This window comes from Ambystoma mexicanum, chromosome 7q (assembly GCF_040938575.1).
Source record: "Ambystoma mexicanum isolate Mex_15411 chromosome 7q, UKY_AmexF1_1, whole genome shotgun sequence".
In the NCBI taxonomy this organism is placed as follows: Eukaryota; Metazoa; Chordata; class Amphibia; order Caudata; family Ambystomatidae; genus Ambystoma; species Ambystoma mexicanum.
In genome coordinates, this window is record NC_090941.1 from 516,900,029 (window position 1) to 516,927,387 (window position 27,359).

The window sequence follows — 27,359 nt, forward strand, 5'->3', positions numbered from 1 at the left end:
TCGTCCATTGCCCCCAAGGAAGAGCCTCCCTCTTTGGGACTAGGAAGGTGAACCCACAACGCAATACTCTCCCTAGGGGACAGGCCAAGTGTGATGCCACTGGGGGTGACCAACCCACATTTGAGGGTAAGGAATGTCCAAGTAAGGCTTCCATTTCACCTCCCCTCACTGCAAAGTCCAGAGTATTTGATGGTTATTTGAGAACTCAACAGGGTAAACATGTACATGGCTTCTTTAAGGTGAATGGCTTGGTTTCTGACTTGTATTTGTTGCCGCCTCTTAGTGAAATCCAGAACCAATGGAATCTTCCGCTCCATTCCGGGAAGAGATCTAAATACACCTGGATGTCCACAGAACGAGGGAGAATCATCCAGAGAATGGGAAATGCTGGCTTGCACAGCCGCGCAGAGGAGTGTGTCTCTCCCTCCCTCACAGGAGGAGCAGAATCGGAGAGCCACGTAGTTGGTGCGGTGGGTAGAGACCCAGTATAGCTTGCACAACACTGCCGCTTTGGTGAAGGTGGAAATCCTGATGAGTCCAGGACCACTGAGAAATGAAGCAAAACTAAGTGACAAGGGACGTACCACAGAAAGCCACGCAGTTCAGAGCCAGGACAAGAACGCGGATCCTCGCTGGCCAGAGAGACTGCCTTCACTACCGAACACCACTGCTGGAAAGAAGGTAAGCAACATTACATGAGTTGAGGGTGGAGAGTGGCGAGGCCACAGCCAAGCTCACTCTGGGCTGATAATCCAAACACTGCAGAAGGGGTGGGAGAAACTTCAACCAAAGCAGGGCGGAGCAGGCCCACAGCCCACAGCCCACGCTGGGTTGATAATCCAAAAAACCCAGAACAGAAACCAGAACCAAAGCAGGGCTAAGGAGGCCTGTAGCCCATGCTGGGCTGATAATCTGAAGGCCACTGGAGGGGATAAGAGAACCAACAACCAAAGCAACAATCAAAGTTGGGCTAAGCAAGCCTGTACCCTACCCGAGGCTGAAAGTAGAGATATCCAACCCAAGCTAAAGAGAAAGTTGTGTTTGTGTGAATATCGGACAATACAAATCAGAGGAACCGGTTAAATTTAAAACATTCCTGAAGAGGGGATTAACCAGAAACTGTTCGGATTGGTTGATAAGGCCGTTATTTTGCCAAAAGAACACAGAGACACACTTTTGTTTGTTTGTTGGAACTATCAGCCAAGTTGGAGGATAACCAGATTTTGGAACCAGAGCAGCTTGGCTTTTGTCCACTAATGGACACCGAATCTGTGTTGGTTTCAGTGCCGGACAACCTAGTTAAGATATGGGATGAGTAGGCATGGCTGGTCTGATACTTTTGGACCGGTCCTCTGCCTTCGACACCATTGATCATGCACTCATGTTATCTAGACTGCTAGACATCGGGGGTTCTCTTCTGTGACCATGGAGGCTCAGGTGGGAGCCATCTATATTAGTGTTTTTTAAGCTAAAGAACATACTGCCCTTTGTCCCTGCTGAGCTTCATGCACAAGTTGCAGCAGCGGTCCTGAATGATAGTCTACACTATTGCAATGCATTATTGCCCTCAGTCAGACCATTTGATGAAACATCTGCAGGTAATACAGAACACAGTGGTTCGATTATTTACATGCATCCCTTATGTTAAGTCTGTGTTAGTGGCTCAACGCAAGCTGCACTCGTTACCAGTTGTGGCACATGTACACTTTAAATCCCTGTTCTTGATTCACTGAGCCTTGCAAGGGCAAGGCTGCAGGGCACTTCAGGAGAAAAATCAAGCCTTACCTGTACTTCCAGGCCTTTACGTCCGTCGCTGGCCCAGCTGGAAGTTGCACGTTATCGCCTGGAGTGGTGTGGATGCCGGGCCTTTTCTGTGGCTGGCCCGAAGTCATGGAATTCCTTGCCAGTTGCTTTCTGCCAGATTTCAAACTTCAATAAGTTTAGGCAATGTCTAAAAACCTTTCTGGTCAATTCATCTTCCTATTTTCTCACATAAATCTTTCTCCTCGGTGCACTGATGCCTTCAGTGAATTTTACACCCTATAAGAACCCGATTGATTGATCATAGAGGTAGGGCGTATGGAAGGTTTCTTTACTTCCTTAAATAAAACATCTTGTACAAACATGTCCTCTTGTCCAGCTCCTATGTCTGACTCCCCACAACAGCCAGCATGACATTTTATTTCGTTTACACAGGCAGAATACTGGCATTTAGTATGGGAAAAGGCAACAGAAATATGCATTGGACAATGCTCCTTTGCACGGTTGGCAACTGGGCATCGGTTGCATTTGTGTTCATATGTGACCCTACAAAACCAATTGTAAACAGCGTAAATTTTTACCCACTTTTTTTTTTTACAGAAAGTGTGCTGCAAAATGCATCTGAATCCATTATTTATAACTTTTTCTCTTGGGGAGAAACCCGGGATCTGCCCCTCTCTCGCCTACTTCCCCACCCACATCCCCCCGAACTTCCTTGGGTTTGTTAGGGCTCCATCGCTTGGTCGCTCCCTCATATTTATGGGATAGGTTTATAGGCCTCCAATCAAAAAGCTCACCAGCCACCTCTGGCTTTCATGATAGTAACAATGACTGCTACAAAATAATGCATTTGTATGCACCTTTACAAAGAATCACATCCATTAAGTAACTACTGTGAGGCGTTTACAATTCTCTGTTGTGAATTGTAATACTTTTACAGCAATACGTTTAAGAATGTAGTATGTGCACACGAAAAGAAATTTCACCGGTAGCCATAGATGCATTTGCAACAAGGCCGACTAGGCCTAGGTCTAGGGCGGCAGATTGCCAGAGAGGCAGCATATTATTGTAGTTTATTTTTAATGTAGTAGTTGTCTTTTTTTCTTTTTTCTTTTTTTTTTTAAAGGTAAAGCCAATTTTGTTTCCCCGAGTCTTAGCTGATGTTTTTGATGGGCGAGCTTGTGTATATACTTGATATTTACAAAAGCTTTGTTAGGGTGACTTGTTAAAAATGAAGAAAGAAAAGGAAATGCATAACAAATGCAGTGTGCTTTACATATTTAGTGATTCAGTCATAAAACCCTCACAGACATATATGACAGATACAAAGATCTTTGGTCATTCTTAGCTTCCCAAAAGGCTCTTTAATATGCAAAACAGCCACTTCATTGGTTTTATTGGTGGCACTTCACATTATCTTTGGAGTTCCTTCTAATCAATATACGCATGCATGTGTTGAGCAATTACTTTTATATTCAAATACACGACATGCATTTTTTAAACCGTTGCAAACATTGGGGTTTTCCCTTCATAGACATAAAGGTTAAAAATGTTGCATCATTTTACAATTAAACGCATGCCTATCCTTAAGTCAAGCACAGAATTGCCACAGGTGGCACTAAAATGATGTTCAGAAGCAAGCACTCTTTTCCCTCCCAAGATCCGCATTTCAGAGGTCTGTGGCCGCCCAACAGGTGCGAGCATGAAATAGATCATGGATAAGTTTAAATGGCAAAGAGTTCATCTGAATGCGCAAGTGCATCAAGGACCCTTTGAAAGGATACCCAAAGCCATAGAAGGGGGAGAACAAAACCTGTTTGCCAAAGGTACACACTGTTTCACAGCTGTAAAGGTGTCCCATAAAGATATCCATTCAGCCATTGTTACAGCAGCTGCTCAGTGCTAAGCAGGCAAATGGCATCCCTGCTGTTTTTATCATGCTTATTTGATGACATTCTGCTTCACACTTAGTGCTACCAGGAGAGCCTACTGCAAAGTATGTCACACAATGCATGACGGATGTTTAGGAGTAATCTTTACATTCATTATATTTAAAATACAAGGTAGGACTTTTACTGTGAAACAGTACTTCAAACAGCAGCAGGACATCTATACCTATGACTGTACAAAAAGCAATGATGTAAACAGTATGTACCACTTCATTTGTCATAAAAGGTTCCTGCATTGTGCAGCTGCTAGGAATGCAGTTGTTTCCCACACATTAATGTTCATGGTCACCCTTATCCATTACTCCACCATGGGACTGCACAGCCAAAGATTCCAATAGCCTTCTCCAACTGTCTTTACTCTACTGAGGTGTTTATGCCCATGCAGAATTTACACATTTTTTGCCATATTTTAATGGCATTCCAGCCCAAGGGTTTCATTGGCTGCAGCAGTAACTTGCCTTATTTCTATTTTGCCCCTGCTACACCAGACCTGCAACCATGAGAAGGGGGTTGTGTTATTTTTATTCAACATTTTTATAAGATGTGCCCCTGCCCCTTGCATATATTTCATATGTAAACTTTACCATTTGACAAGACCGGATGTTGACATTTTGTTTTGTTGCATTAATATTACAGACCAGTCTAGGTGCTTCTCATGAAGTGACAGCAGGTCATTCGTGAGAGAAATCAGATCTTATTAGCATTGACAACAACATTCCTTGTTCCAACCTTCTCTCACTTGTGTCCTGTGTGAGACAGGCATGGTATCAAGAGAGACACAGACTCAAAGACAACGAGCACGCCAGTTTCATTGTTTTTTACAGTTACAATCTTCATCTGTAACCATTGCGTCTCTGCTGAGATTGAATGCTTGGCACTTTGTGCGCTTGTTTTGTTATCTTTGTTAAGTAGACTCAGACATGGCCTTAAAACCTCCTTTCTATTTTTGCATTAGTAATTTGGGACCTCGACTGTCTCCTTTGTTCTGCGTGTTGTTTATTTTTCAACTGTGGTTTACTAAATGACGCAGGTGCTCCATTTTATATATATGTCTGTTTTTTATTCATGTTTTATTCACGTGTGTTTTCGTTGTATACTATTGTGTCATTCTTATTGTTTCAGACAGATGCTGCTTATCTAGTTTGAATAGCAGATAGGTCTGATTTTTTCTATATGCATTAGACCACTTCTTACATTTTAGGGACTTTCCATCTATGATGACCTCAGTACTATGGGATTTGAGACCATTTTATTTTGTATTGCACATAGATTGGCCTCAGATGCTGATCTTGCTTGATTCATCAGCAGCTTTCGATCTACTGGACCATAAAATACTGTTGCAGAGATTGGCTGTCATAGGAGGATTCTCAGGGGAGGCGGTCAGGTGGATGAGGTCGTTTCTGGAGGGACGTAGATTCAGGGTTCATCGGGGAGATGTCTCGTCTGATTCGGAATCCATTGTCGGTGGGGTCCGAGGGCATGTCTGTCCTCACTTTTTAACATATATATCCAGCCTCTCTGCTTGGAATTGGAGAGATTGGGGTTTTTCTTCACAAATTAGGCTGATGATTTTCAGCTATCAATGGAAATTTAGCGGAAATTATGCAAAGGACCAGGAGAGGTTAAATAATATCTACCTGGTTATTAAAAAGTGAATGTTCATGAATTGACTGTGCTTAAATGCCGGGGGGAAAACCGAGCTGATGATTTGTGGGTCCAAGCATGCTAGGGCGAGTTTAGGTCAGGATTTTTCCAGCTTCCTGATCGAGGGTAGCCCGATTCCAATGGCTACCAAGGTTAAGACTCTCGGTACTTGTATGGAGGCTAATCTTAATGAGGATGCCCATGTGGACTATATTGAGGAATTCTAATTATTACCTCAGAGTACTGAGATTGGTTGGTCCTATGGTCACAAAGGATAACCGCACAAAATTGGCACAGGCCATTATATTACCACGTTTGGACTATTGTAACTCTATGCTGGGGGTTGCCAGTAAGGATGCAATACAGAAATTGCAGAAAATACGAAATGAAGCAGTGCGTATGGTTCACCACATGACACTGAGAGAACCAGTAACAGCAGCTTGGAGAGAGCTGCATTCGCTCCCGGTGGCAGCTAGGTTCCTTTTTAAGTTGCTAAGCTTAGGACATAAGTGTATTTTTGGGACTGCCCCCTCAATATCTTAAAGAGAACATAGTAATCCATCAACCCACTAGGAACCTTTGTTCAGCTAAGGCATGCCTCCTTGGGGTAAATCAATTCAAAAGAGCCTGGGGAAATGGCGGCTCTTTCCCGGTTCGGGTGGCACGGGCCTGGAATGAGCTACCAGAATCACTCCAGAAGGAAGAAAATCATCTTGCCTTCGGAAAGTTGCTGAAGACCAGCATGTCTTCGGCTGGGGCCTCCCTCTGGAATAGCCTCCCTGCCACTCTAAAACTTGAGGAGAACCATCTCCGGTTCCGGAAGCACCTCAAGACCTTCCTCTTTTCTTCTGCCTTCACTCCCCCTCTCCCCTGCTGATCTGTTCTCTCTTGGCACTGTGCACCTGGCCACCCTCTGTCCTTCGGGCCCAGGTACCTGCTCACCCTGCCACCCTCATGCACTGCCTCCAGGCCACCCCTTGCACTGGGGTCTGTATCTGTACCCATACAGCACCCCCTTTTTCTTCCTGCACTTATCAGACCTACCCTGTCTGCTGCCTTAAACCTAGCACTTGCAAATTACTGGCTGCATTACCACTGTTTGTTGCCTTTATTATTTATCTATTCTTATTTATCTGTTTCTCCTCTGCTTCGCACTTTCCACTTCTCCCTCCTTCCATGCACTTTTCCCCTCCCCCCTCTCCCATGCACTTGCGCGTTCTCAATGTCATTGGGCCTAGTAAAAATCGCTGTTTTGTTCTCCCCTGTTCCCCTCCCTTGCCTTGTCGCACTCTGAAACACTTGTGTACAAGCGCGATAGAAATAAAATATCAATCAAAGAAACATGAGAAACATGGAATTCCCATTCTGTAGCTCTGTCCCTTTGTTCAGCGCCTAGATGACTTAGGGCTTTGGCGCTTTATAAACAAACATAACATACAGGAAGGATTTTCCGAGATGCATTGGCCACATTGATCATGCCTACTTCAACTTGAGTGTTTCCTCTATGTCACCTTATATTTCATTACTTAAAAATGTGTTCTCTGGGAACTGTTGTGATCATTTGTTGTTCATTTATTCGTACTGGCGTTGAAATAAAAAGGTTCCAACATCTCCATACTCGGCAGCGAGGTCGAGGATCATCCAAATGGTACACATTCTTCATTAAAACCTTCTTGCCAATGTGAGCGGACTAGTAGATTTTGCAACCCTGTAAACTTATAGTATTTCAGAAACGTGGTCTAAAAGATTTTGTGGACTATAGTAGTATGTGCAATACTAATTTGTAACATGAGGGCACACAAATTGTGCAATCTAGATAACATTCCTTTGCACTTTCTGGTAACACATTTTACCTCTGCATAGATTGAGAGCAGTAACACAGCTGCAGGCCACTAACTACCACAGCGTAAAGACTGAAAGATGCTAGGCAAAACAGATGGTCGAATGGACTTGTGTTCTTTTATGGAGGTATAACAAACAATAACATCTTCCAGCCCACACGTGCGCTGCATTCCCATTGCTTGCGTTCAAGGTTACAAAGTGCTTACCTGTGCGGGTGGGGACTGCAGTGGGTTGTTCTCAAGCACCAAGACTTGTAATTGTGTCATCCTTCTAAAACACAAGGGGATTACCTGCACTTTATTGCAGGAAAAGTCGAATTTAACCAACGGTAGCTCGACTAACTCTAAAAAGGAATGAAAACAATTTGATTACTGCAGGAATTCACCGAGTTGTATCGGGGGTAGTATTGTGAAAGGGACACTGTACTGTAAAACATGGACATGTACAAGAATTACCAAAGGGTGCATGCATTGAAGGCTGCTCAAAAAAGGGACTTAATTATTGCGACATACCATGCCCACGAATCCTGCTGCAATACCCTGACACTGCCACCATTTACATCTATCAGAGCTGCTAGCCATCTCTACCACACCACCACTTAACCCAAATATTCCCAACAGTGCCAGATAATGGTCTACACTGCTGCTATTAAGCTACTGGCCTGTGAATGCCGTCAGGTTGCCCATTCTTCCCATATCTGCCCTCTATTTTGGATCACTAACCCCACTGTCACTACCCAGCCTTAAAAGGGATGTGCAAACGTCATTAATATTCGATTGGCCAATTATTGGAATGTTTCTAAATCCTCAGAAGGTATCAAACGACAGAGGCAAACCTCCTCAAGATATCATCAAGTCGATTACGAACACGTGTGTATTTAAAATTACACATGAGCAAGTATTGATTCTTTAGTTCCACTTGCAGAGGGGTGGGGGGCTCCCTACATGCTTCTGATCCTCAAACATGTGCAGTTACCTTGCCCACCCTGTGCGTTTCTGCCAGGATCCGGATGTTCTCAGCATAAAAAGGTTATTCTGATTAAGCTTGCCCTTTAACAGAGGTGCCAATGGTATGGGTCTTGTCAGGCTTGTATTCATGCAATCCTAAATGACGTGCCGTGTAAGAGCATACAAACCTAGATTTTTGTTTATAAATGGCCTTCCTTCAAATGTCTTATCTAATCAGGGCCATGTTAAAGGTGGCAAGTATAGTTTATGCAGGAATTCAGACACAAATCGAACTTTATACTAATTTTTTATATTAAATAGCACCCTTTGGCAAGTTCTAAATTATTTGCAAGGCATCTCTTAATGTAAGCCAATATGTGTCTTGCAGCGGTCATAAACCAACTCATCCCCATCCAAAATGACTCATGAACACACTCTTATCCAAAGCAAACCTAACCTTGTACACATCCGTACAAACACCTAAATCCGTCCCAACCATCATACCCCCTCATGCATGCGCTCTTGCTCGTTCTGCACACACTAATGCAGGAATAGTATCCAACCTCGTTAGTCACAACAACCTAGATTATAATTCACAAAACATTGTGTCCCATCAACCTTCGTTCTCTTCTCATCCTTATGCCTCACAGCATGCCCATGTTACCAAATTTTGCCCATGCAACATGTCAGCAATTTTTGGGAGGGACACCTTTTCATTCTGAGATTACTTGTACAACTTTCTGGAGAACATCACAAACTAAGGGGAGGATTTGTTTGGCACCTCAGGCATAGGCACGCGCCTTTTGTAGGACATCCCAAAGCACATCAAGACCCAACATCAAGAGATTTGCTGTTGCAACTGGTGTCTTTTGTGCCCACAGAGGCAAAACTGACAGATGCACATTGTGTGGTGCCAAACCTCTTAGGGCCTTGGTGTAGAATGCGCCCCTCTTCTTGCAAATTCTTAAAAAGTCCCACTCGACCCACAGGGAGAGTTCTTTAGTTTACATACTCAACCTAAGAGAAATACATTTGCCCTATGGTGATGGTTGACAAAATGTATACCCATGCTTTCTGTAAAATGGTGCATGTCACCATAAGCACACTTCATATGTGGTGCAATGCTGCCACCTAAAGGCTAGTCATGCATAGTAAAACTTGTTTGCCATTTACTACAAACCAAGTTGTTTGCAGAAAATGGCAAATAAGTTGCAAACATCCCCATACTTGCCAGCAAGGTCGAGTACCATGTAAATGGTACCCATCCTTCATTAAATCTCCTTGCCAATGTGAGGGGGCTAATAGATTGAACGAGCCGCGATGAGGCAAAGTAATATTGGGATGTCAAGTCCCACAATACCAAAAGGAGGGCAAAATCTATTTTTGGAGTTGTGATCCATGAAATGGGTTCTCAAGGGTTGGGGACATTTATACTGAACCAGGCAACACATGTGATACTGCATTCCTAATGGTATTAGATGGCAACTGTGACAGATGCTGGGGCAAGGACACATGCTGCAATAGATCCAAAGAAATAGGATGAGCCAGCAAGAACAATACCTGCAGAGACTATGCAATATGCATTTCCAGCAGATGTCAGAGTCCTGATTGAAGCTAAATAGTGCCTGAGGAGGGCACAACAAAGATAGAAGGCCCTACCCGTGAGCCACTTCATTCAGGAACCAGGGAGAAATCATGACAACACACCAACCCTGAATATGTTGGAAACCATGCACTCTGAACAAGGAGAAGTACTCGACAATTCTGTTGGGGATAAATCAATATATATTATCTATATTTTAGGTGGGACCTGAGAGGAGGATCTTCCCAAACATTTTCTGATTTCTCGGTCATCCACTTGTGGCTGCTGACAGGCCCTCTTCTTGGAAGTGCCAAAAGGATGACAAAAATATGTCTGTTGTCTTTAGATCTGAACCCCAGAAGGCTACAATAGAGAGGCCTTGGTTATTGCAACGAATAACGGCCATTTGTACAGCTTTATTTCAATTATTTTTGTTGTTCATCCATACAAATGGAAAATACCTCTCCCATCAAACAGAAGATCAAAGACCATCTTCTTGGGCTGAAACAAAGAGGTTTGAGGATCACTGCCAGGTACACCTTTTGGTATCCAAATCAATGAAAATGCCCCCTGCAGCCATGTCAACATAGTGTAATGCCAAGCTGAACAATGTGTGACAAATCTGGACAATTTGTCCCTTCTCCCAAGAGGGGAGGCACCTCCTTTGATGCTAGTGAGGTGAGCAAGCTAAGCAAGAGCCTCCCTAGGGGTCTGGGCAAGTGGGACCTCACTGGGAGTGACTCCCCTCTCTGGGACAAAGTTGCCTAATCTGCGATGGAACTCCCAGTCCAAACCACCTTGTCCGTTCATAAGGATATGGGGAATACTTCCTGTAAAGACTATAGTGAATGGCTGCCTGCAACTCAGCCACAAATCCTTCATGGTTGTCAAGGTGCAGATATTGCACGTAGTCAATCTCCTGCCACAATGTGTTGTTGTACCCTACCAGAACAATCTCAATATTAGCGTGGTGCAAATGCAGCAAAAGGTTTATTTTATTGTTTTTTAGAAAGTGCTTCATTCTGGAGTTGGGTTTATAAGCGCAGATCCGGGATTCTAACCTATGTTGCTCTACGTGGTTTTGCTTCCAAGACCAGCACGTTGCCTCTGTGCTATCCCTTGTATACATGTACTCCCCTAAGACATTTAGGTGTTTAGACTCCTTATTAGGATGGGAAGCAGGCCTGTGAACAGAAGAAACCAAAGAGCCTCTCCTTGTTCAGCTGTGACAGAGCACTGTTTCCCCAGGCCCTGCATTCCAACTAGAACCACAAGGAAGGGACCTGCTTTGAGGATTTCTTTGCAGGCCCTTCACGAGGACGTTCAGATTCAAAGCTTTTGGATAGCTCCTTTTGTGAAGCCTACTCCAAAGCATTTGGCTCGCTCCTTGGATGGAGTATCCCTAGTACAGGAATGTCACCTTTCCACGGAGAGTGTACATATCCCTCTGCAACCACTAAGACCGGTGGGAATAGTCATAGGGACAGGTCCCCCTCTTCTGCAGAGCTTCAGTAGTCGTCTCAGAGGTTGCTGTCTTTGCTGGCCGGGCCTGCAATCAAAACTCAGCAAATGTAACCTTGTGAAGGAGCAGTTTATATGGGTCTAATTTGCCAGGTAGCAGGCAAATTTGTAACAGAGCCTGGGCAGCAGGCTCGATATGGGGCTCAGAGACAGCCATGTACCAGTGGTATCCAGAGGGGCCCCTAGCAATGAACGAGGTCGTAGGCTCTCAGGGCATTCATTTATTTTCAAGTTTGTTTATTGGCATTTATCATAAAAACAGTGGCACATGGCAGGTCGATCGTGCCAAATAATGCAAACATTTTGGAGTAATATAGTGGTCAGAGGTGAGGGGGGGATGGGAAGAGGGGGGAAGAGCGAAAGGGGAGGAAGGCAGGAAAGGAGGAGAAAGAAAGAGGGGGGGAGAGGGGGAGCGAGAGGAGAATGAGAGAATGTTCCAAACAAACAATAAACTGATAACATTAACATAAACTGTCTCCGTATCCGGTCTTCATTGTACAGTTACCAAGGCTTTTGTAGGGGGTGTTATAGAGGGGGTGGGGGGTTCTTGAATGCAGCAGTTTCCATAGGTGTTTGGGGGCCTCCCTCATGAGTTTCTAAGTTTTGCAGTTCAGCATGTTCTAGTTAGTGTTTGTTCATGGGGGTTTATCGTCTGAGGGGTATGTTATAGTTCTAACTATCTCCCTCCATGCTTCTAGGGTGGAGATGGACTCATCGGTAGATCTGGCAACGCTATCTTCCCAAGCCTTAGTTTCTGCATAAATCCATCTAATAAGTTTGCTGTGCCAGGCGCCGTATCTGGGCCCTGCTGGCTTTCTCCAGGACATGGCGATTTGTCTTTTGGCCAGAAGGCATGATAGGTCCATTAGTTTCACCAGATGCTTACGTTTGGCCGGTCTAGTGTACGTTCCTAGGATGCATTCTTCAGGAGTCCATCTGTATTTGGAGGTTCCTGCCTTCTCAAGTGTCAGCTTGACCTTTGCCCACAGGGACTGTACTGTGTTGCACTCCCAGAACATATGTATGAGGTCAGCCCCGTCCGCCCTGCACCATGGACAGTGGGAGCTCCCATTTCTATTGAATGTCGCCAGTCTGTGTGGGGTGAGATATGTCCGATGCAGGACGTTTAGTTGTATAAAGCGGAATCTGTGGTTTCTCGACACAGTCTTAGGGAATATTAGCGCCCTGGACCATTCTGCCTCCGAGAGTTCTCGGCCAATGTCCGTTTCCCATTTGCTTTTCAGGGTCTCTCCCTTTGGGTTGGGGTTATCGTTGAGGTGGCTGTATATTTGGGAGACCGGTTTCTGCCCCTCGCCTAGGTTGTATAATAAAGTTGTGAGAGGATCAGATTCAGGTTCTTCTGGCCAGGTGTCCCATTTGTGTCTTGCTATTTCGCGTATCTTTCGGTACCACAAGTATTGACTAGTGGGTATCCCGTCTACGTTCTGTAGTGTGTTGAACTCTTTAAAGGAGCCTTCTTCATATAGATCTCCCCACATGTAAACCCCCTTCTTCTCCCAGGTCCTGAGATGCAACAAGTCCGAGTCCGACCTACACAGGTCCCAAATCAGTGGTATTTCTGGGAGTACAGGTGTGTTAGATTTCTTAGTGACTTCGTTCTTTGCCAAATTTGTTTCCCCAGGGTGGCTATAAAGGGTGTGTCACTCAGCAGTTGTTGTGGCGCCCAAATGAGTTCTTTAGGTTGCAGTGGAGAAATCAGGGACTGTAGCAGGGGAGTCTCGGATGTGATCTCGTCAGCTAGCCATTTGGACACAAAACTGAGTTGGGCTGCTAAGTAATATTTTTCGAAGTGCGGGAGTTGGATTCCGCCTTGAGCGTGTTGTAAGACTAGTATGGAGTGTGCTATTCTGTGCCTGCCCCGCCCCCAGATAAAGTCTTGTGATATTGACCCTAGTAGGCGGAAGAAGGAGTTCTTGATGTAATACTGCACATTTTGGAACCTATACAAGAGTCTAGGGAGGACTATCATTTTGGTTACCGAAATGCTCCCCATTGCCGACAGCGGGAGCTTTGCCCAGAAGGACATTGATCTGCGCAGCGCAGGTATTGCTGCATTAGTGTTATGTTTGTGTATCAGTTGGGGAGTGTGCATGATCTGGATACTCAGGTAGCGGAACTTGGTGGTCTGCCACTGTATCTCTAGTGTTGGAAGCTCCTCCGAGCATCTGTCCCTAAGGCCAGCTAGTGGGAATAGGCAGGATTTTGCCTTGTTGAATTGTATGCCTGAGACTTTGGAAAAATTATCAAGGACGTCCAGCATGGTTGGGACATTGAGATGGGGGTCCTTGACATACAAAAGCACATCGTCGGCGTACAGTGAGATTATGTGATCTATCGCCCCCAGCCTTATTCCGGCATCAAAAAATTGTTTCCGGAAATAGATAGCTATGGGTTCTAATCCCAGTATGTAAAGCATGGGGGATAGCGGGCAGCCTTGACGGGTACCTCTGCATATCTCCCAAACTTCCGACACATGTCTCCCAGTTTTTACCCGTGCTCTTGGTTCGGTGTAGAGTTTTCGGATCCACCTGATAAAACGTGGGCCGAACCCGAATTCCTTCAGAAATGCTTATAACCACTCCCAGTATATGGAATCGAACGCCTTGATGGCGTCTAGCGATAGCAGGGCGTAGGATTCAGTGCTCACATCTGTTTGTGCAATAACGTGTTGAAGTCTGCGTAAGTTCATGGTCGTGTTTCGGCCTGGAACAAACCCACACTGATCTGAGTGTACGATTTCCCCTATCTGTCTGGACAGTCTCTGAGCTAGGATTGTGGTTAACAGTTTAACATCATGGTTGAGCATAGCTAGCGGACGATATGAATCGCAGTGCTCCGCCGGCTTGTTTGGCTTAAGAACTGGGATCACTAGGGTTTCCCTCATGCTATCAGGTAAGATACCTCGCTCGTATATTTCCTGGAAGACCTCATGTAAGAGTGGTATCAGAGAGGAGCTATAGGTTTTGTAGAATTCCAAGGGCAACCCATCGCTCCCTGGAGCCTTAGCCGTGGCTTGTGCCTTGATCGCTTCGGCAATGTCTTCTGTCGTAATATCTGCCTCTAGTTCTTCGGCCTGTGCTGGGGAGAGCCTAGGGAGCCCCATCTCATCCAAGGTATCCGCTATGTGGTCCCCAGATATTTCTATTTCGTGGGAGTATAGGTGTTCGTAATAATTCTTAAAGGTGTCATTTATTCCCTGTTGGGTCTGGTGTGTGTTGCCCTGTTCGTCTTGGATCAGGGTAAAGGTGTGTCTGGGATGTTCCTTCCTGCAGAGCCAGGCCAGGAGCCTACTAGGTCTATCTGCTTCTGTATGCGTCCTGTTCGTTCTGGTGGCAAAGTCGAACTTAGCGAGCCTGCTCCAAGCATTCGAGCATTCTTCGCGGAGTGTACGAAGTCTGCCTTCGTGCTGTTGTGGGTCTATGGGGTCCGTACTAAGCTTCTGAATCTCTGCCTCGCCCAGCTCTAATTCTTCGCGTAGCGATCTTCTGATGCCACCTGCTTTCGCCAGTATCTCTCCCCTGGTGACCACCTTTAGGGCCTCCCATGTCATGCTTACATAGTCTACGCTTCCCTTATTTAGTTCTATGTAGTCGTCTATCATATCCTGAAGTTCATCTCTGAATGCTTGGTCCTTCAGGGCCGTTATTGGCATGCGCCACATAGGGATGGGGGGCCTGGGGCCGGCGCGATTCAAATTTACCATTAGGGGGGAGTGGTCCGAGATTGTCCTTCCTAAGTATTCTGCTCCTTCCATCTGGGATAGGTGTTCCCTGCCGATGAAAATGTAGTCTAGCCTCGTGTGGAGGCCATGTGGGGATGAGAAGTAAGAGTAATTTTGTGTGTGGGGGTGGAGTTCTCTCCATATATCAGCCAATTCTAGTCTGTCTATCAGCGGGTTTAGTGCTGTCGAGGCAGCCATAGTGGTGGTAGGCGGTGGTAGCGACCTATCTAGCGTGGGATCCCGCACACAGTTGAAATCTCCACCCCAAATAAAAAGGCTGTCTCTATGTAGAGTGGTTATGTCGTATATCAAAGCCAGGTAGGCCGGGATGCTGTTGTTAGGTAGGTAAGTGTTGACTATGCATAACTCTTGTTGTTCGATGTGTCCTTATACAATCACATACCTGCCCTCAGGATCTGTAATAAAATTGGATAGTCGAAAGGGGAGCTGGGGGTGGATCCATGTGTATACCCCTCGAGCATATTTCGAGTAAGCAGTACCAAATCCCTGTCCCCCCGGTGCTCCTGAAGTTTGTCCACAGATGTCGTTGTGCAGTGCGTCTCTTGCAAGAGCGCTATCCCAACCTTTTTCCTCTGTAAATATGACTTAATTATGTTCCTTCGGAGGTAAGTACCAAGACCCCTCACGTTCCATGTCATTATTTTCACATTCCCCGCCATTTTACTTTAGGTTGGAGGTTGTTGATCACAATGTCTTGTAAGGAGGTTGCCCTGAGAGTGTCGCCCCCTTCAGCCCTCTCCCCCTCATTCAAGTCAATACATTCTGGAGACTTACCAACTGTTGTAACTTTCATCTGAACAGATGAATAACCAAAAACGTTCAACTGCAAACTGCCCCCAGCAGTTGCTTCTAACTTGCAGCGCTCAGGGGCTCCCGAGCCTTCTGGGCCTCTCCAGGCCTTTCGGCGCGGGTGGTGTGTAGGCATTTGGCCTGCACTTTCCGTGAGGGGGGGTGTCAGCGGTGTATTTGCTCGTGGTTCTTCGTGGTCCTGCCCGACGTAGCTATATTCTCAGTGCGGTCCCTTGCAGTATCCGGTTAAGTGTCTCATCTCCAGTGTGGGACCTTTCATGGGTGTTCATTTTGTTGTTCATTTTGCTCCTATCTGTTTTCCTGAGGATCCTCTCCGTTCTCGGCCAAATTGTTGTGCTCTATCCACATGGTTGCTGCCTCTGGAGTCTCTAAGAAGATTGCCTTCCCTTTGTATAAGACTAAGGCGAGATGGGTAGAGCAACATGTATTTTATATTAAGCGTTCGTAACCTGGCTTTCACTGGTATAAAGGAGTTTCTGGCTCGCTGTACCGTAGGGGTGTAATCAGGGTATATGGCTATTCCTGTCTTCTAATCGCTTCGCCTTCTCTGGAGTGGTGCAGTATTATTTCCCTGTCGCGGAAGTTGAGGATTTTTGCTATTATCGGGCGCGTGTGCGACCCCTGGGGGGGGTGCTTTTGGAGAGATCTGTGGGCACGCACCACTGAGAACCCCTGGGAAAGTTTCCCCGCCCCGATTTCTTGTAGGAGCAATGTCTCTACAATGTCTGTAGGGTCCGAGCCTTCCATGTCCTCCGGGACCCCCAGGATCCTAACATTATTGCACCGTGCGTGGCCTTCCGCATCCTCAGATCTCGCCTCCAGCCTCGCTACTTTCAGTTCCAATTCCGTTACCTTTGCCTTCAGGTCTGAGGTGTTAGCGACGTTGTCTCGCAGGGTAGCTTCATTCGTGTTTACTCTCTCCGTTAGGTTGCGGGCATCTTGTCGCATGAGTTGCATATCCGCCCTCATTTCCCCTATTTTTGTTTCGATAGAGGTGCACAGTGCTGCAATAGCTTGAAGGACCAGTGTGTCCTTGGATTCTGCCTCCGGCTGTGGCGGCGCTGCATTGGGGTCTGGGTCCTGCTGTAATGGCTGCTTGGGCCTGACCGTCGTGTAGGAGTCCATTGTCGTTGTTAGTTTTGCCTTTGCTTTAGACGGGGCATCTCTGCCTTTAGGTCCAGTGTTAGGTAGGGTACTTTATGAGCCTTAGGCTCCTCTATGGCCAGTTGGTCGCAATCCCTGAGTCAGCCTCAGTAGCAAGTTCTTGTTTGCGTTGTGCTGCGGTTCAGTTCCAATTTATGGGTTCATGCATCGCCTCAGGTTGTGCCTGTGGGGCGCGGCCTTCGTTTGCGTGTGTCCAGCCTCCCAGTTGCAGCAAGGAGAAGCCTCTTCCGGCCCGTGGTAATCAAGGGGTAATATGTGGCCTCACTGGGGTGGGGGCTGCAGCTTGGCCTCCCCGGGATCCGCACAAGCCCGGGACTCACCTCCCTGCGCAGCTGGCCTCCGCGGACGCCGCAGTCCGCGTTCCGTTCTCCAGCTCCGGGGGTCTCTCCCGCTCCTTCTCCGACTCAGCACGACGGGAGTCGTGTAATGTGTCTCCCGATCTGTGTCAGCGGCACTGTTGTTTCACCGCTGATTGAGGAGAGGGGCTCCCGCTCGCCCAGGTGTCTGCCTCTTCCTCCCAATTCGCACCGCGGCTCCAGCCACACACAGCGCTGAGGGCTGCCCCACCAGATCTCCAGCGGTTCGGGGGCAAGTCTTCACAGCGCGATGGAGGGACAAGCGTGGGGTGGCCTGCGCTGGTCCGCCGGGGTCTCAGAGTTTCTTCGTCCGGGAGCTCCAGTCCCCCTCACCCACTGGTGTCAAGGGCGCCGCCATCTTGCGGGGCCGAGGGACACCTCTTCTCCGGTCCCGTTTCTGGACTTGTCCGGCTCGATTTTCCTTGGGAGTAGTTTCCAGGTATGGGGGAGAGGCTCCTCTTTCTGGATTTGTTATTTTCGGGCGTTTGTGGGGTTAAGTCGGCGCGATTTCACCCGTAACAGGATCGCGGGCAGGAGCTTCTCGAGCACATGTCCTCACGGCATGCTCGCTGGCCACGCCCCCTCTCTGGGCATTCATACTCACCATATACTGAAGCACGCAATTGAGATTTTCCAGAAAATAACATATACCCATGCTTGGATGCATGTGAGAAACACAGATATGCTCACCTGAAAGCGCTGCTCCTGCTTCCGCATCATTAAGTCTGGGAACTTCAATGATGCCCACAGTGCTCAATTTCTAAAACAATAAGCGCCGGGGAGTCAAATATTTTCAAAAACACCCATGATATGTCAGGATGGGCAGCTCTCTGCCCACCGTTGCCACCGCCCGCGTTTGCTCCCCATGCTGTCAACATATATGGGGTTAAAGCTGCAACTCCCACCGGCTTATTATAGTTGACGGATGTACTCACTATGGCAGAAGTGTGATTTACAAATGCCATTCAACATGCACAAAGTAACATACTCATGTCTTGACATGAGGCACATTTTTAAGTGCGTCTTTAAACAGAAACATTTTGCTCTGATTCTATAGGTGTTTATTTTGCGACTTGCAGTTCAAATAATAAAGTTGCCAAAACACCACATCATAATCAAACTGCCTGAGACAGTAAGTGCCGTGGCTCAGAAATAAGCGCAAGTGCTGAGGCCTGCCAAATACCCCCACAAATTAAGCCCCGGAGGCCCATATCACAAACATACCCACGAACCAAGATTTCATAGTGTGCAATGAGATTAAGGTTGCTGATAAACCACGAGGTGAAAGTATGTGGGTGGGGCTAGCGACCAAACACTTGCTCAGACAGTTGGTGCAGAGTTGAAATCCAAACGTTTGAGGGATGGACCAAGAGCAACAAGCCACACAAGTTGGTAGTACAAAGGATAAAAAAACAAATTTGGAAGAACGCAAACCTCGTAAAGAAAAGCGCAACGGGCAAACCTCAGAAAGAAACGTCCAAGTTTCCGAATGAAAGTAGAGCATTAGGAAGGTGAGCGGGTGGGTGATTCAGGAGGGGGCGGGGGGAAGGATCTCTGAGGGTGGAGATGCAAAAATACACTAGACTTACCTTTGGATTTCGAGTTTTTTTCTGGCTGCCGCTGACAAATTCTCATGTTTTTGCACAGTGGTGCAGACAGCCAAGAAATCTGGAGGAAGGGGTGGGGGAAGCATGAAGGACGACTAGGAATCCACTTCATAAACCTACCCTAAACGAATAAGCAATGACAGTCACTGACCCATCATCATTTATTACATTCATGGTCTATGGAAGGGCAATGTTGGCAGGAGTCTTTATTAAGTTGGTGCGCAATTTGGAGCCTCTGTGTGTTGAAATCAAGTTGTAGCAGTGAAACGCTATAGAAACGTTTATGCTTCAAAAACTACGTGGAGTCCATTCTTTGTTTTGTCTGTGGTTCTAACTAAGAGGAAGAGGAAGGCACTACAGCACTTTAGAGCCCTCCCCTGGCGTTAAGCGCCACAAAGTCAAGCTGATAAATATTTCATATTTGATTGACCATAGGCATTTGTGGGCTTAAGCTTATTTACGCGCCCGGCCGACGTTGGAGCTTGCTCACACCAAATCGCGGATGCTGGAAAAAAAGTCTATGTAGCCTTGGGACTTTGCATAGCACTTACCATACCCATAGCTTGCACTTCATCTGCGGCTCACTTTCCAGCACGGACACCTACCCCACTTCCCTCTTCCTTCCTGCACTTGTACGTTCTGAATACTCACAAAGCATAGTAGGTTCGGCAGTCCCTTCTCTATCTGTTTTTTGTATTTAATTGTACTGCCATCCCATGTTCCCCCCTCCCTGCTGCCCTGTGGGCGCTTTGAAACAGAATGTATTTCCTGTATAAGCGCCTAACAAGCAAACAATAAATAAATGCATTTGTTCGGTATGTCTTTAACGGAGAAGACGATTTGCACAATGTTGCTGCTAGTGGAGTTAAGATTTTACCTGCATTGCTCGTCTACATGCGTTATCACGTTGCTGAAATTATTTTAGTGTTTTGTTGAAGAAAATTGTGGGGTGTTTTTGGGATTGTTGTCAGTGAGTGTGAGGCAGGAGTCGCTAGGTTAGGGAGGGGAGTGCAATTTCCTTGACTACTTGGTGTGGTCTTTTAAAAGTTACATTGCAGATTGTGTGAAATAGTGAAGGACAAACACTTGAAACACCTATAGGAATTCTAATGTTCCTGTGCTCAGTATCTACTTTTCATCCTGAACGACAAATAGTTCAGGAAAAAGAAAGGTTAAAACAAAATAAAACCTTAGTAAGTAAATTGTGAGGTGCCTGTTTTTCTCTGTGTCACGTGGTAACAAACGGTATAACTTAAGGAGTGGGAGCAACACTCACTTGACAATGAGGTCATTCTAAATATTAAGAATGACAATAAGAATTTAGTTAACAGGTCTCCGGGGCAAATAACAGTTTTTTTCCGCTGGCTCAAAAGAAGTCATATAGTAGTGCTATAGCATCGATTCAATCCATTCCAGAGTCTATTATGGCTGAGATTAGGAATGAACATAGTGAGGCTTTAGATGTATCTGTGCCGGTGCGAGGGAAATAGAAAGACTTGTGATTATGTCAACAGCAATTGTGTGTATCAGTTTGGAGAAGGAGATACAAGTATTTGAAATTCCATCTACTGGATTAAGTGCTCCTCCGAGATTGTTTGACTGCCTGTGTGATAGAACATATGAAGATGTATCGAAAAGAACATGTGATGGCAATCAGACACAGGTTAGGGATGAAATCTTAGGCCATGTAGATCAGACTACTTCTGTGCAAACTCATATAGGTGACAGGTCTAACCTACCTTTCTTTGGTCAGGACTCGGAAAATAATAATGTTCCAGATATAGAGAGGAGTCCTTTGATCGCTTTGAGCTTAGTTCTGCAATTAATTATGAGACTCTATGACAGTGCTTTTAGAAGTAAGATCACATTTCAGGGCACTCAAATAAAAACAATTGCTGACGTATAGGAATACAGGGAACACCATGTTGAATGATGGGGTGAATGACAGTGGTCAAGGTATGACGGTTAGTATTTATCCTAAAAGGGATATGGTAGTGATTGAGAGTGGACTGGTGCAAACGTCAGGGCCCAGCCCCAAGAACAGCAATCGACAAATGGTACCTACGTTAAATATGTGCATTGTTAATAGCGATTAAGGCGGGATAGTGGAGAAGCAGTTGAAGACTAACAGTTAAAAAGTCAAAAAACATTAAAGGAATATTAAAGCAGAATAATAGAGGATGGAGAAAGTTCCTAAAAAAATATTTTAAACTCATGAAAAAAGGAAGATCTTGATTCAGATCAGACTATGGTACATTTAATGCCCGAAGAAATTGTAATAAATGATACCGCGAAACATGTGGAGAATAATAGTAAGAGTACACTTGAAGTTGAGTGTTTAACAACATATGATGTGATTGGATCTGAGTTGGTTCCCATTAACACTAAGTCAGGTGACGGATTGTAGCAAGAAAGTATCTAAAAATGTAAGAGGGAATAAAATAAGGAGAAAACAGATGAAACAGCTAGGTTCACAAAGATGGATGTATTCGAGGGGGAACGAGGATGACAACAAAGTCATTGAAGAAGTTATGAATTCCATTGTGGAAGAGGAGGGGATTGAAGAAGCAGGTTTGAGTGTTTCAAATAATAAGTTTATTCTGTTGAATAACAGTGCAGAAATTGTAAGTGGGTGCAAAATATTGCCTATGGTAAAGTGACGATAGGTGCACTGAAAGTACTTCTACTACACATGAGTTGGGTAATGTGGCTCACACTGTACAGTTGGAAAAGGTAGAAATGAACTTGGATATGAAATGGAAACTGGGTATAGGACCAGTGAATTCGTCCAAATGTCTAACATGGATTTTTGAGTCTATTATTCTGGATGATAAGAATATGCCATCAAACAGGGCTACAATTCTGTCATTGCTGTCGATTACACCTGATCTAACTGCCATATCTTCGGAGGACATCAAGTTTGTTCATTTATTTGATCGTCATGCATTGGGTAAATGTGAAGTTCAATTTTACTCCCACTGTGTGAAAAGTATAGTAGTAAAATGTCACCCAGATCTGATGAAAGGGGGTTTGATTGCTGTGAGAGTATGTTAGTAAAAGAAGATGGGAAGAAAGTTAGTTCAGTGGTGTTGACTGAGAAATTAAATATAAAATGCACTGAGAGTGACGGAGGAAGGCAAGTTACGATGGACTTTGAACCAGCCAGCTGGGCCTTGCTCCAACATCTTTCAACAGCACAATAATATTGAGGAATAATATTAACATGATATCATCTCTTGGAATACACGGGGTCATAAAAAATGTTTAGATTAGGAAATGTGTATGATATTTTCAAGATATGAATTAGTCTGCTTACAAGAAACATGGTTATGCAGTACACCAATCATAGATGGTTTCTCTGTTTTTAGATGCGAGTGCAAAACAAAGCCCTCTCGGTAGACCTTATGGTGGGATTGTTATGGCTATTAAAAGCAGACAAGACTGGTCTACTAAGAAACGACTTCCTCTTACAGATTCAGTGCTAGCGACTATGATCAATGACAGACTGGGAAACGCACCTCGTTGCTTTTGATAAATGCCTACTTTAATCCTTTTTAGGATGAAAATACACCGTCATTAGTGAAATCGAGAATAAATTGATGGATTGGTCAGGTAACAGTGATAAACAACCAACTGTTATTATAGGTGATTTCAATCATGTATGTCCAAAAATTATTCCGGAAATGGTTGACTTAAGGAAGATATGGTTGTAACAATTGACCTACTAAAGATTAGTGGTAGTAAAAAGGGTTGGAATGGTGTGACCTGGTCCCACTTCCTAGCAAGGTGGGTTTTCATCAAGTAAATTCTCTGTTTTCAGGAGTTTGTTTGTTTATTTGTTTGGTAATGCGCACCAAGCCCTCAGGTAGACGGGCGCAACAGAAACAAGGAGTCTTAAAACTTAGTTACAGTACAAAGGTAGCAATACATAGAGCAGTGATTGCGATAGGACCAAGATACAAGGTACAAGATACATTAAGTGCAAAGCAATGGTCATGGTAAGTCAAGGAAGCATTATTACGAAGTATCGGTGTCTGCACACCTACGTATACACTGTGTGCACAGTTAACCAAGCTACCGTGTAGTTTGGTGAAAACAAAAGGGTCTTGTAGGGGCTGGAGGGTGGAGATGTAATTCGTCAGTTAGGTGTCATTAGTGTGTAGCTAATTGAGTATCTTGTGTCTGAATTTAGGGTAGGGTTGTACTTGTCTGATGTCAACTGGTAATTTGTTCCAACATTGTGCAGCTTTAACAGGGAAGCTGGTTTCTCCTGCTGTCGAGCGTTTGAACCTAGGAATCTCCAGCATTAGTGAGTTGGCAGATCTTGTGGGGCAGGTAGCTGTTCTCCTAGTAATTTTATCCATGAGGTATGGAGGTGCTAGGTTATTCAGGCATTTGGAAGTGAGGGATGTTGTTTTAAGGAGAGTTCTGTCCGTTATTTTCAGCCAGTTAACCTCTTTCCTAAATTTGGTGATATGCTCTCTGTGGGGGATGTTTAAAGCTGCCCTCAAGGCGTTGTTCTGTAGTCTTTGAATTTTGTCTGTAATATATTTGTTAGCTCCTGAGTACAGGGCATTACAGTAGTCTAATCTTGCAAATTAACAAGGGGGGTCCTGGGAGTCCCTCTGCCAGACATTAGTCCTGGTTGCGAGAGACTTACCCAGAGTCTTTAGCTCACTATCATTCACAGAGAAGAAATATCCTAAACATATCAGTCTTTGTCCTGCCCTGGGGCAGTCCAGCACCGAAATACTAGGCAATTCTAATCTTGACATGATAAGAGCATTGGCTAGGGTGGTACAACTCGCTCTCGAGAGGTATGGTCTGGAGGCTCTGATGAGTTTGCAAGTGTTCGTTGTCGATGAGACAAGGGAGTTGACTTGCTTTTTGAGAGTGAGAGAGGAGTCCAGGTAGAATCCTAGAGTGAATGTACTCCCGACCTGGTTTGGCATAGCTTCAAAATGAACACTATTATATTTATATTGCTAATCTAGACCTAAACAATATAAAATCATTTAACATCACAAGACTTGCAGAAGTGAGCATGCAATGTTAACAGCTTCATTTATCATTTCAAACATGGTTATGAGCAGGTCAGTGTCAAAAATGAACTGGTTCAATCATTAATGAAACAGGTAATAGGGTGGCCCAGTTTGCAGAAAAAAACGAAAAGGTGAACAACATGTTGCTAAAACGGTGGAACAATCTGGAGGAGGTGAATAAATGCAATGTATTTGTAAACTCTGTTGGAGCACATGCCCCAAGGTTGTTGAAAGATCTTACCCAAATGCCATTCAGTCGGAAGAAACAGAATTTTGTTGAGGGTAAGAAATGTGTATGACAAAGTGATTGCGTTAATGAAATGTAAACTCAGGAAGGATGCAAAACTGGTCATTAAATCATCAGAAAGTTGGCAGCTGAAGAATAAGCATATACATTCCCTTAAGAACATGTTTAAAGTGTGACTTAAAAATCATAAAGTGTTGAGCTATATCAGTTGTTATCAAGAACTATTGAAAAATGTGATCTAAAGTAATAACAAGTCTTTGTGGTGGAATCTGAATTTAAGACAGGGGGGCAAATTAACAAACAGTTATCTTGGGTATCTGAAAATGTTTGGGTTAACCACTTTTCCTCTAAATTTTGGGAGCACAATGATAGTAAATCATGTGATATGATCTTGTGTTTTAATGGATCATCAAATTGGAGTTATACTTTTGACAGAGATGATATTGAGAAAGCGATAAAAAAATGAAACAAACTCAACTTGTGGCCCAGACGGCTTGATGAACAGCCTTCTGAAAAAGAATCCTACTCTCTGGTGAGATATTTTATGTAGGCTCTATACTCAGGTTGTAGGTACTGGTGTATTTCCCTCTTCCTGGAATCAAGCTATTGTTGTTCCAATTTTTAAAAGTTAGTCGAAAGATAGCCCATTGTGTTATAGACCCATCTCTTTAATAGACACATCTTCTAAGATACTGGTGAACATAATTTGGAAGGAAGTGACCATGTGGGCCAACTCAATTGAAAAATGTAGTTTGTTACAGATGGGGGTACATGAGGAGAGTTGGCACCACGCTTAGTAGACTGACCCGGCTGTCATGCAGGTCACATGCAGGAATTGGAACAGATAGAACCCCATATGTGGCAGTGCTGGACTTATCCTCTGGTTTTCACAAAGTGGATCGGTAAATATTGTGGGGTAAGTTGGCAAAATGGGGTATGCAGCCGGGGTTGTTAAACATGCTTCAATTCTTCTATGACAATAACACAGTAAGAGTGAGGCTAAATCTGGAAGGGGACCTGTCAAGTAAGATAGCTGTAAACAAAGGAGCAAGAAGGGCTGTGATTTACCCCTGAAACACTTCAATCTATACATGTCGGATCTATGGGATTGTTCCAAAGAGTGGTGGGGCTATTCTCTGAGACTGGCTCTGTTAAGAGCCAGTTGTATATCCCATGCTGATGGTTTTATTATGCTGGACATTAAACTGGCAGGTCTGCAGAGAGAGCATGAGAGGAAGTTTCGACTTGTGCACAAATTAGCTAATTTAAAATCCTTTGAAATTGATCATTTTAACGGTTAATAAAAGTTACACTTGGTCAATAATACTAGAGTGCAGGGGGCTAACACGTTCTGCTACCTTGGCTTCCTGTTTTCGAACACCAAATCACAAGAATGTTTGAATATAAGAATGTGTGAAAAAGTTAGGGCCTGTGCGCTAATGATTTAGAAAGTTAAGAGTAGATTTTGTAAATATTCACTTATTCCACTGATTTAATTTTTATAAATTGAAGGTAACACCAATTGTTATATGGGATTGAACTCCGAACATTTATGGTCAAGATTTTTTTAGATAAATTAGGTGTGTCAATTGTGTTTGCCGAAATTTGTTTCAATCAGTGTGATTAGACTAGAACTCGGTTTACAGTCTTGGTGGTCTCAATATCAGTATAAATCTATTGCACTTTATTAGAAAATATGTGAGGGTGAAGTGAGTGGTATTTTACATCATTTGAAGCAAATAATGCTAATGAAGAGATCTTAAAGAGTGTGGTCAAAAGATGGGATAAGATATGGGATATTGCAGACTTGCAAAGGTTACAAAAATAAAGCATTCTACATCTACCCTGTAAGGATAAGAGACCATACTTGAAAACATTTGTCCTCAAGGTTACGTCTTTGGAATTTAAAATGTAGGCTCAATTGTCTGCCCATTTTAGAAATCCTAGGTCCCCAAGTGGGCATTCTAAATGAATTAAAGATATGTAGACTATGTGGGTTGCAATGTATAGAGTCTCTTAGCAATGTATTGAGTGTAGAGCACTGACAAAGGCTAGGATAACGTTTGTTGTACCTTTTATTAACTCAACAGCTGCGGTTATAGGGAATCACTTGTGGGATAGATTATTGGCAGGTACTCACGATTTCTTTTAGTGTTAGTAAGGTTTTTAATTCGAAATGTTGAGTTATTGAGGGTGGTTGAATAAGGTGAACTATTACAGAGTATGGTCACAAAGTATTCTCATTTGTTTTTTTTTTCTCCTCTGAATTGGATTTTATGTGTTTTATGATGTGTGAAATGAATGTTGGTTGATTTTTAGGGGTCGGAAATGATGATTGATAGATTATTTTTGAAGATGTATTGTAGATGTGTTTTATGATGTATGGTACAATTGTATAATGTTTATAAATTAATTTAATTGTTAAGTTGGTGTTTCTTTTGTTTTCTTTTGATGTTGTCTAAGTTATCATGTGTACCATAAATGCAACAAAAAATATTTTTTAAAAATAATAAAACACTTCATATATTGAAGTTTGTAATATAGGGCCAGCTTGCAGCCATGGGCAGATTCAGGGTGTTTGGCAATGGAACAACCATTTAGACTTCAAATGTATCACAGAATAAATTACTTCTAAGGAGTGTTCATAAGAAAAAGTATTCGGAGTTAAATCTTCTGTGGGAAAGGTGCCAATACTAGATGGGGCTAGGGCAGTTGCCGAAGCTGGATTTGTGAATGAGGCTGATAAAACTGGGATACGTCTGTTATATGCAGCTAGTGAAGTGATTGGAGGCCTGGCCGGGTGTGGTTGTGTCTTGGCCAGCTGAGCCTAGCAGAATTATTTTAGACAATTTGGAGCTTGTGAATGGTTGAGATGGGTAATCAAGCACACGAGAAGAACATGGGAGTTCAGAAAATATGATGAAAAACACAATATCAATCTTTTGACAGAGATATGATAAGCAAGGTCCTAATGAGGACTGTGAAGAAGTCCTATTGGCCCACACCACTTTGCCTGGGACCTTGGGTGTTTTTTGGAGCAGGTAAACCTGTCACTGAATGATGCGCACCATGAAAGGCTTATGCAGGGGCTCCTGAGAACCACCCCACCTTTTCCAAACCATTA

The 27,359-nt window shown here is 44.2% G+C and overlaps 1 protein-coding gene across 2 annotated transcripts in view; it reads right to left on the reverse strand.

The window, feature by feature from the left end:
• The window catches only part of LRCH1 (leucine rich repeats and calponin homology domain containing 1), a 1,427,405-nt gene that overhangs the window by 769,610 nt on the left and 630,436 nt on the right, over window positions 1-27,359 (reverse strand). For both annotated transcript variants that reach the window (XM_069640111.1, XM_069640112.1), the window contains exon 5: window positions 7,403-7,539. In XM_069640111.1, the coding sequence (XP_069496212.1) occupies window positions 7,403-7,539 (137 nt within the window). The remainder of the gene's footprint in view (window positions 1-7,402; window positions 7,540-27,359) is intronic.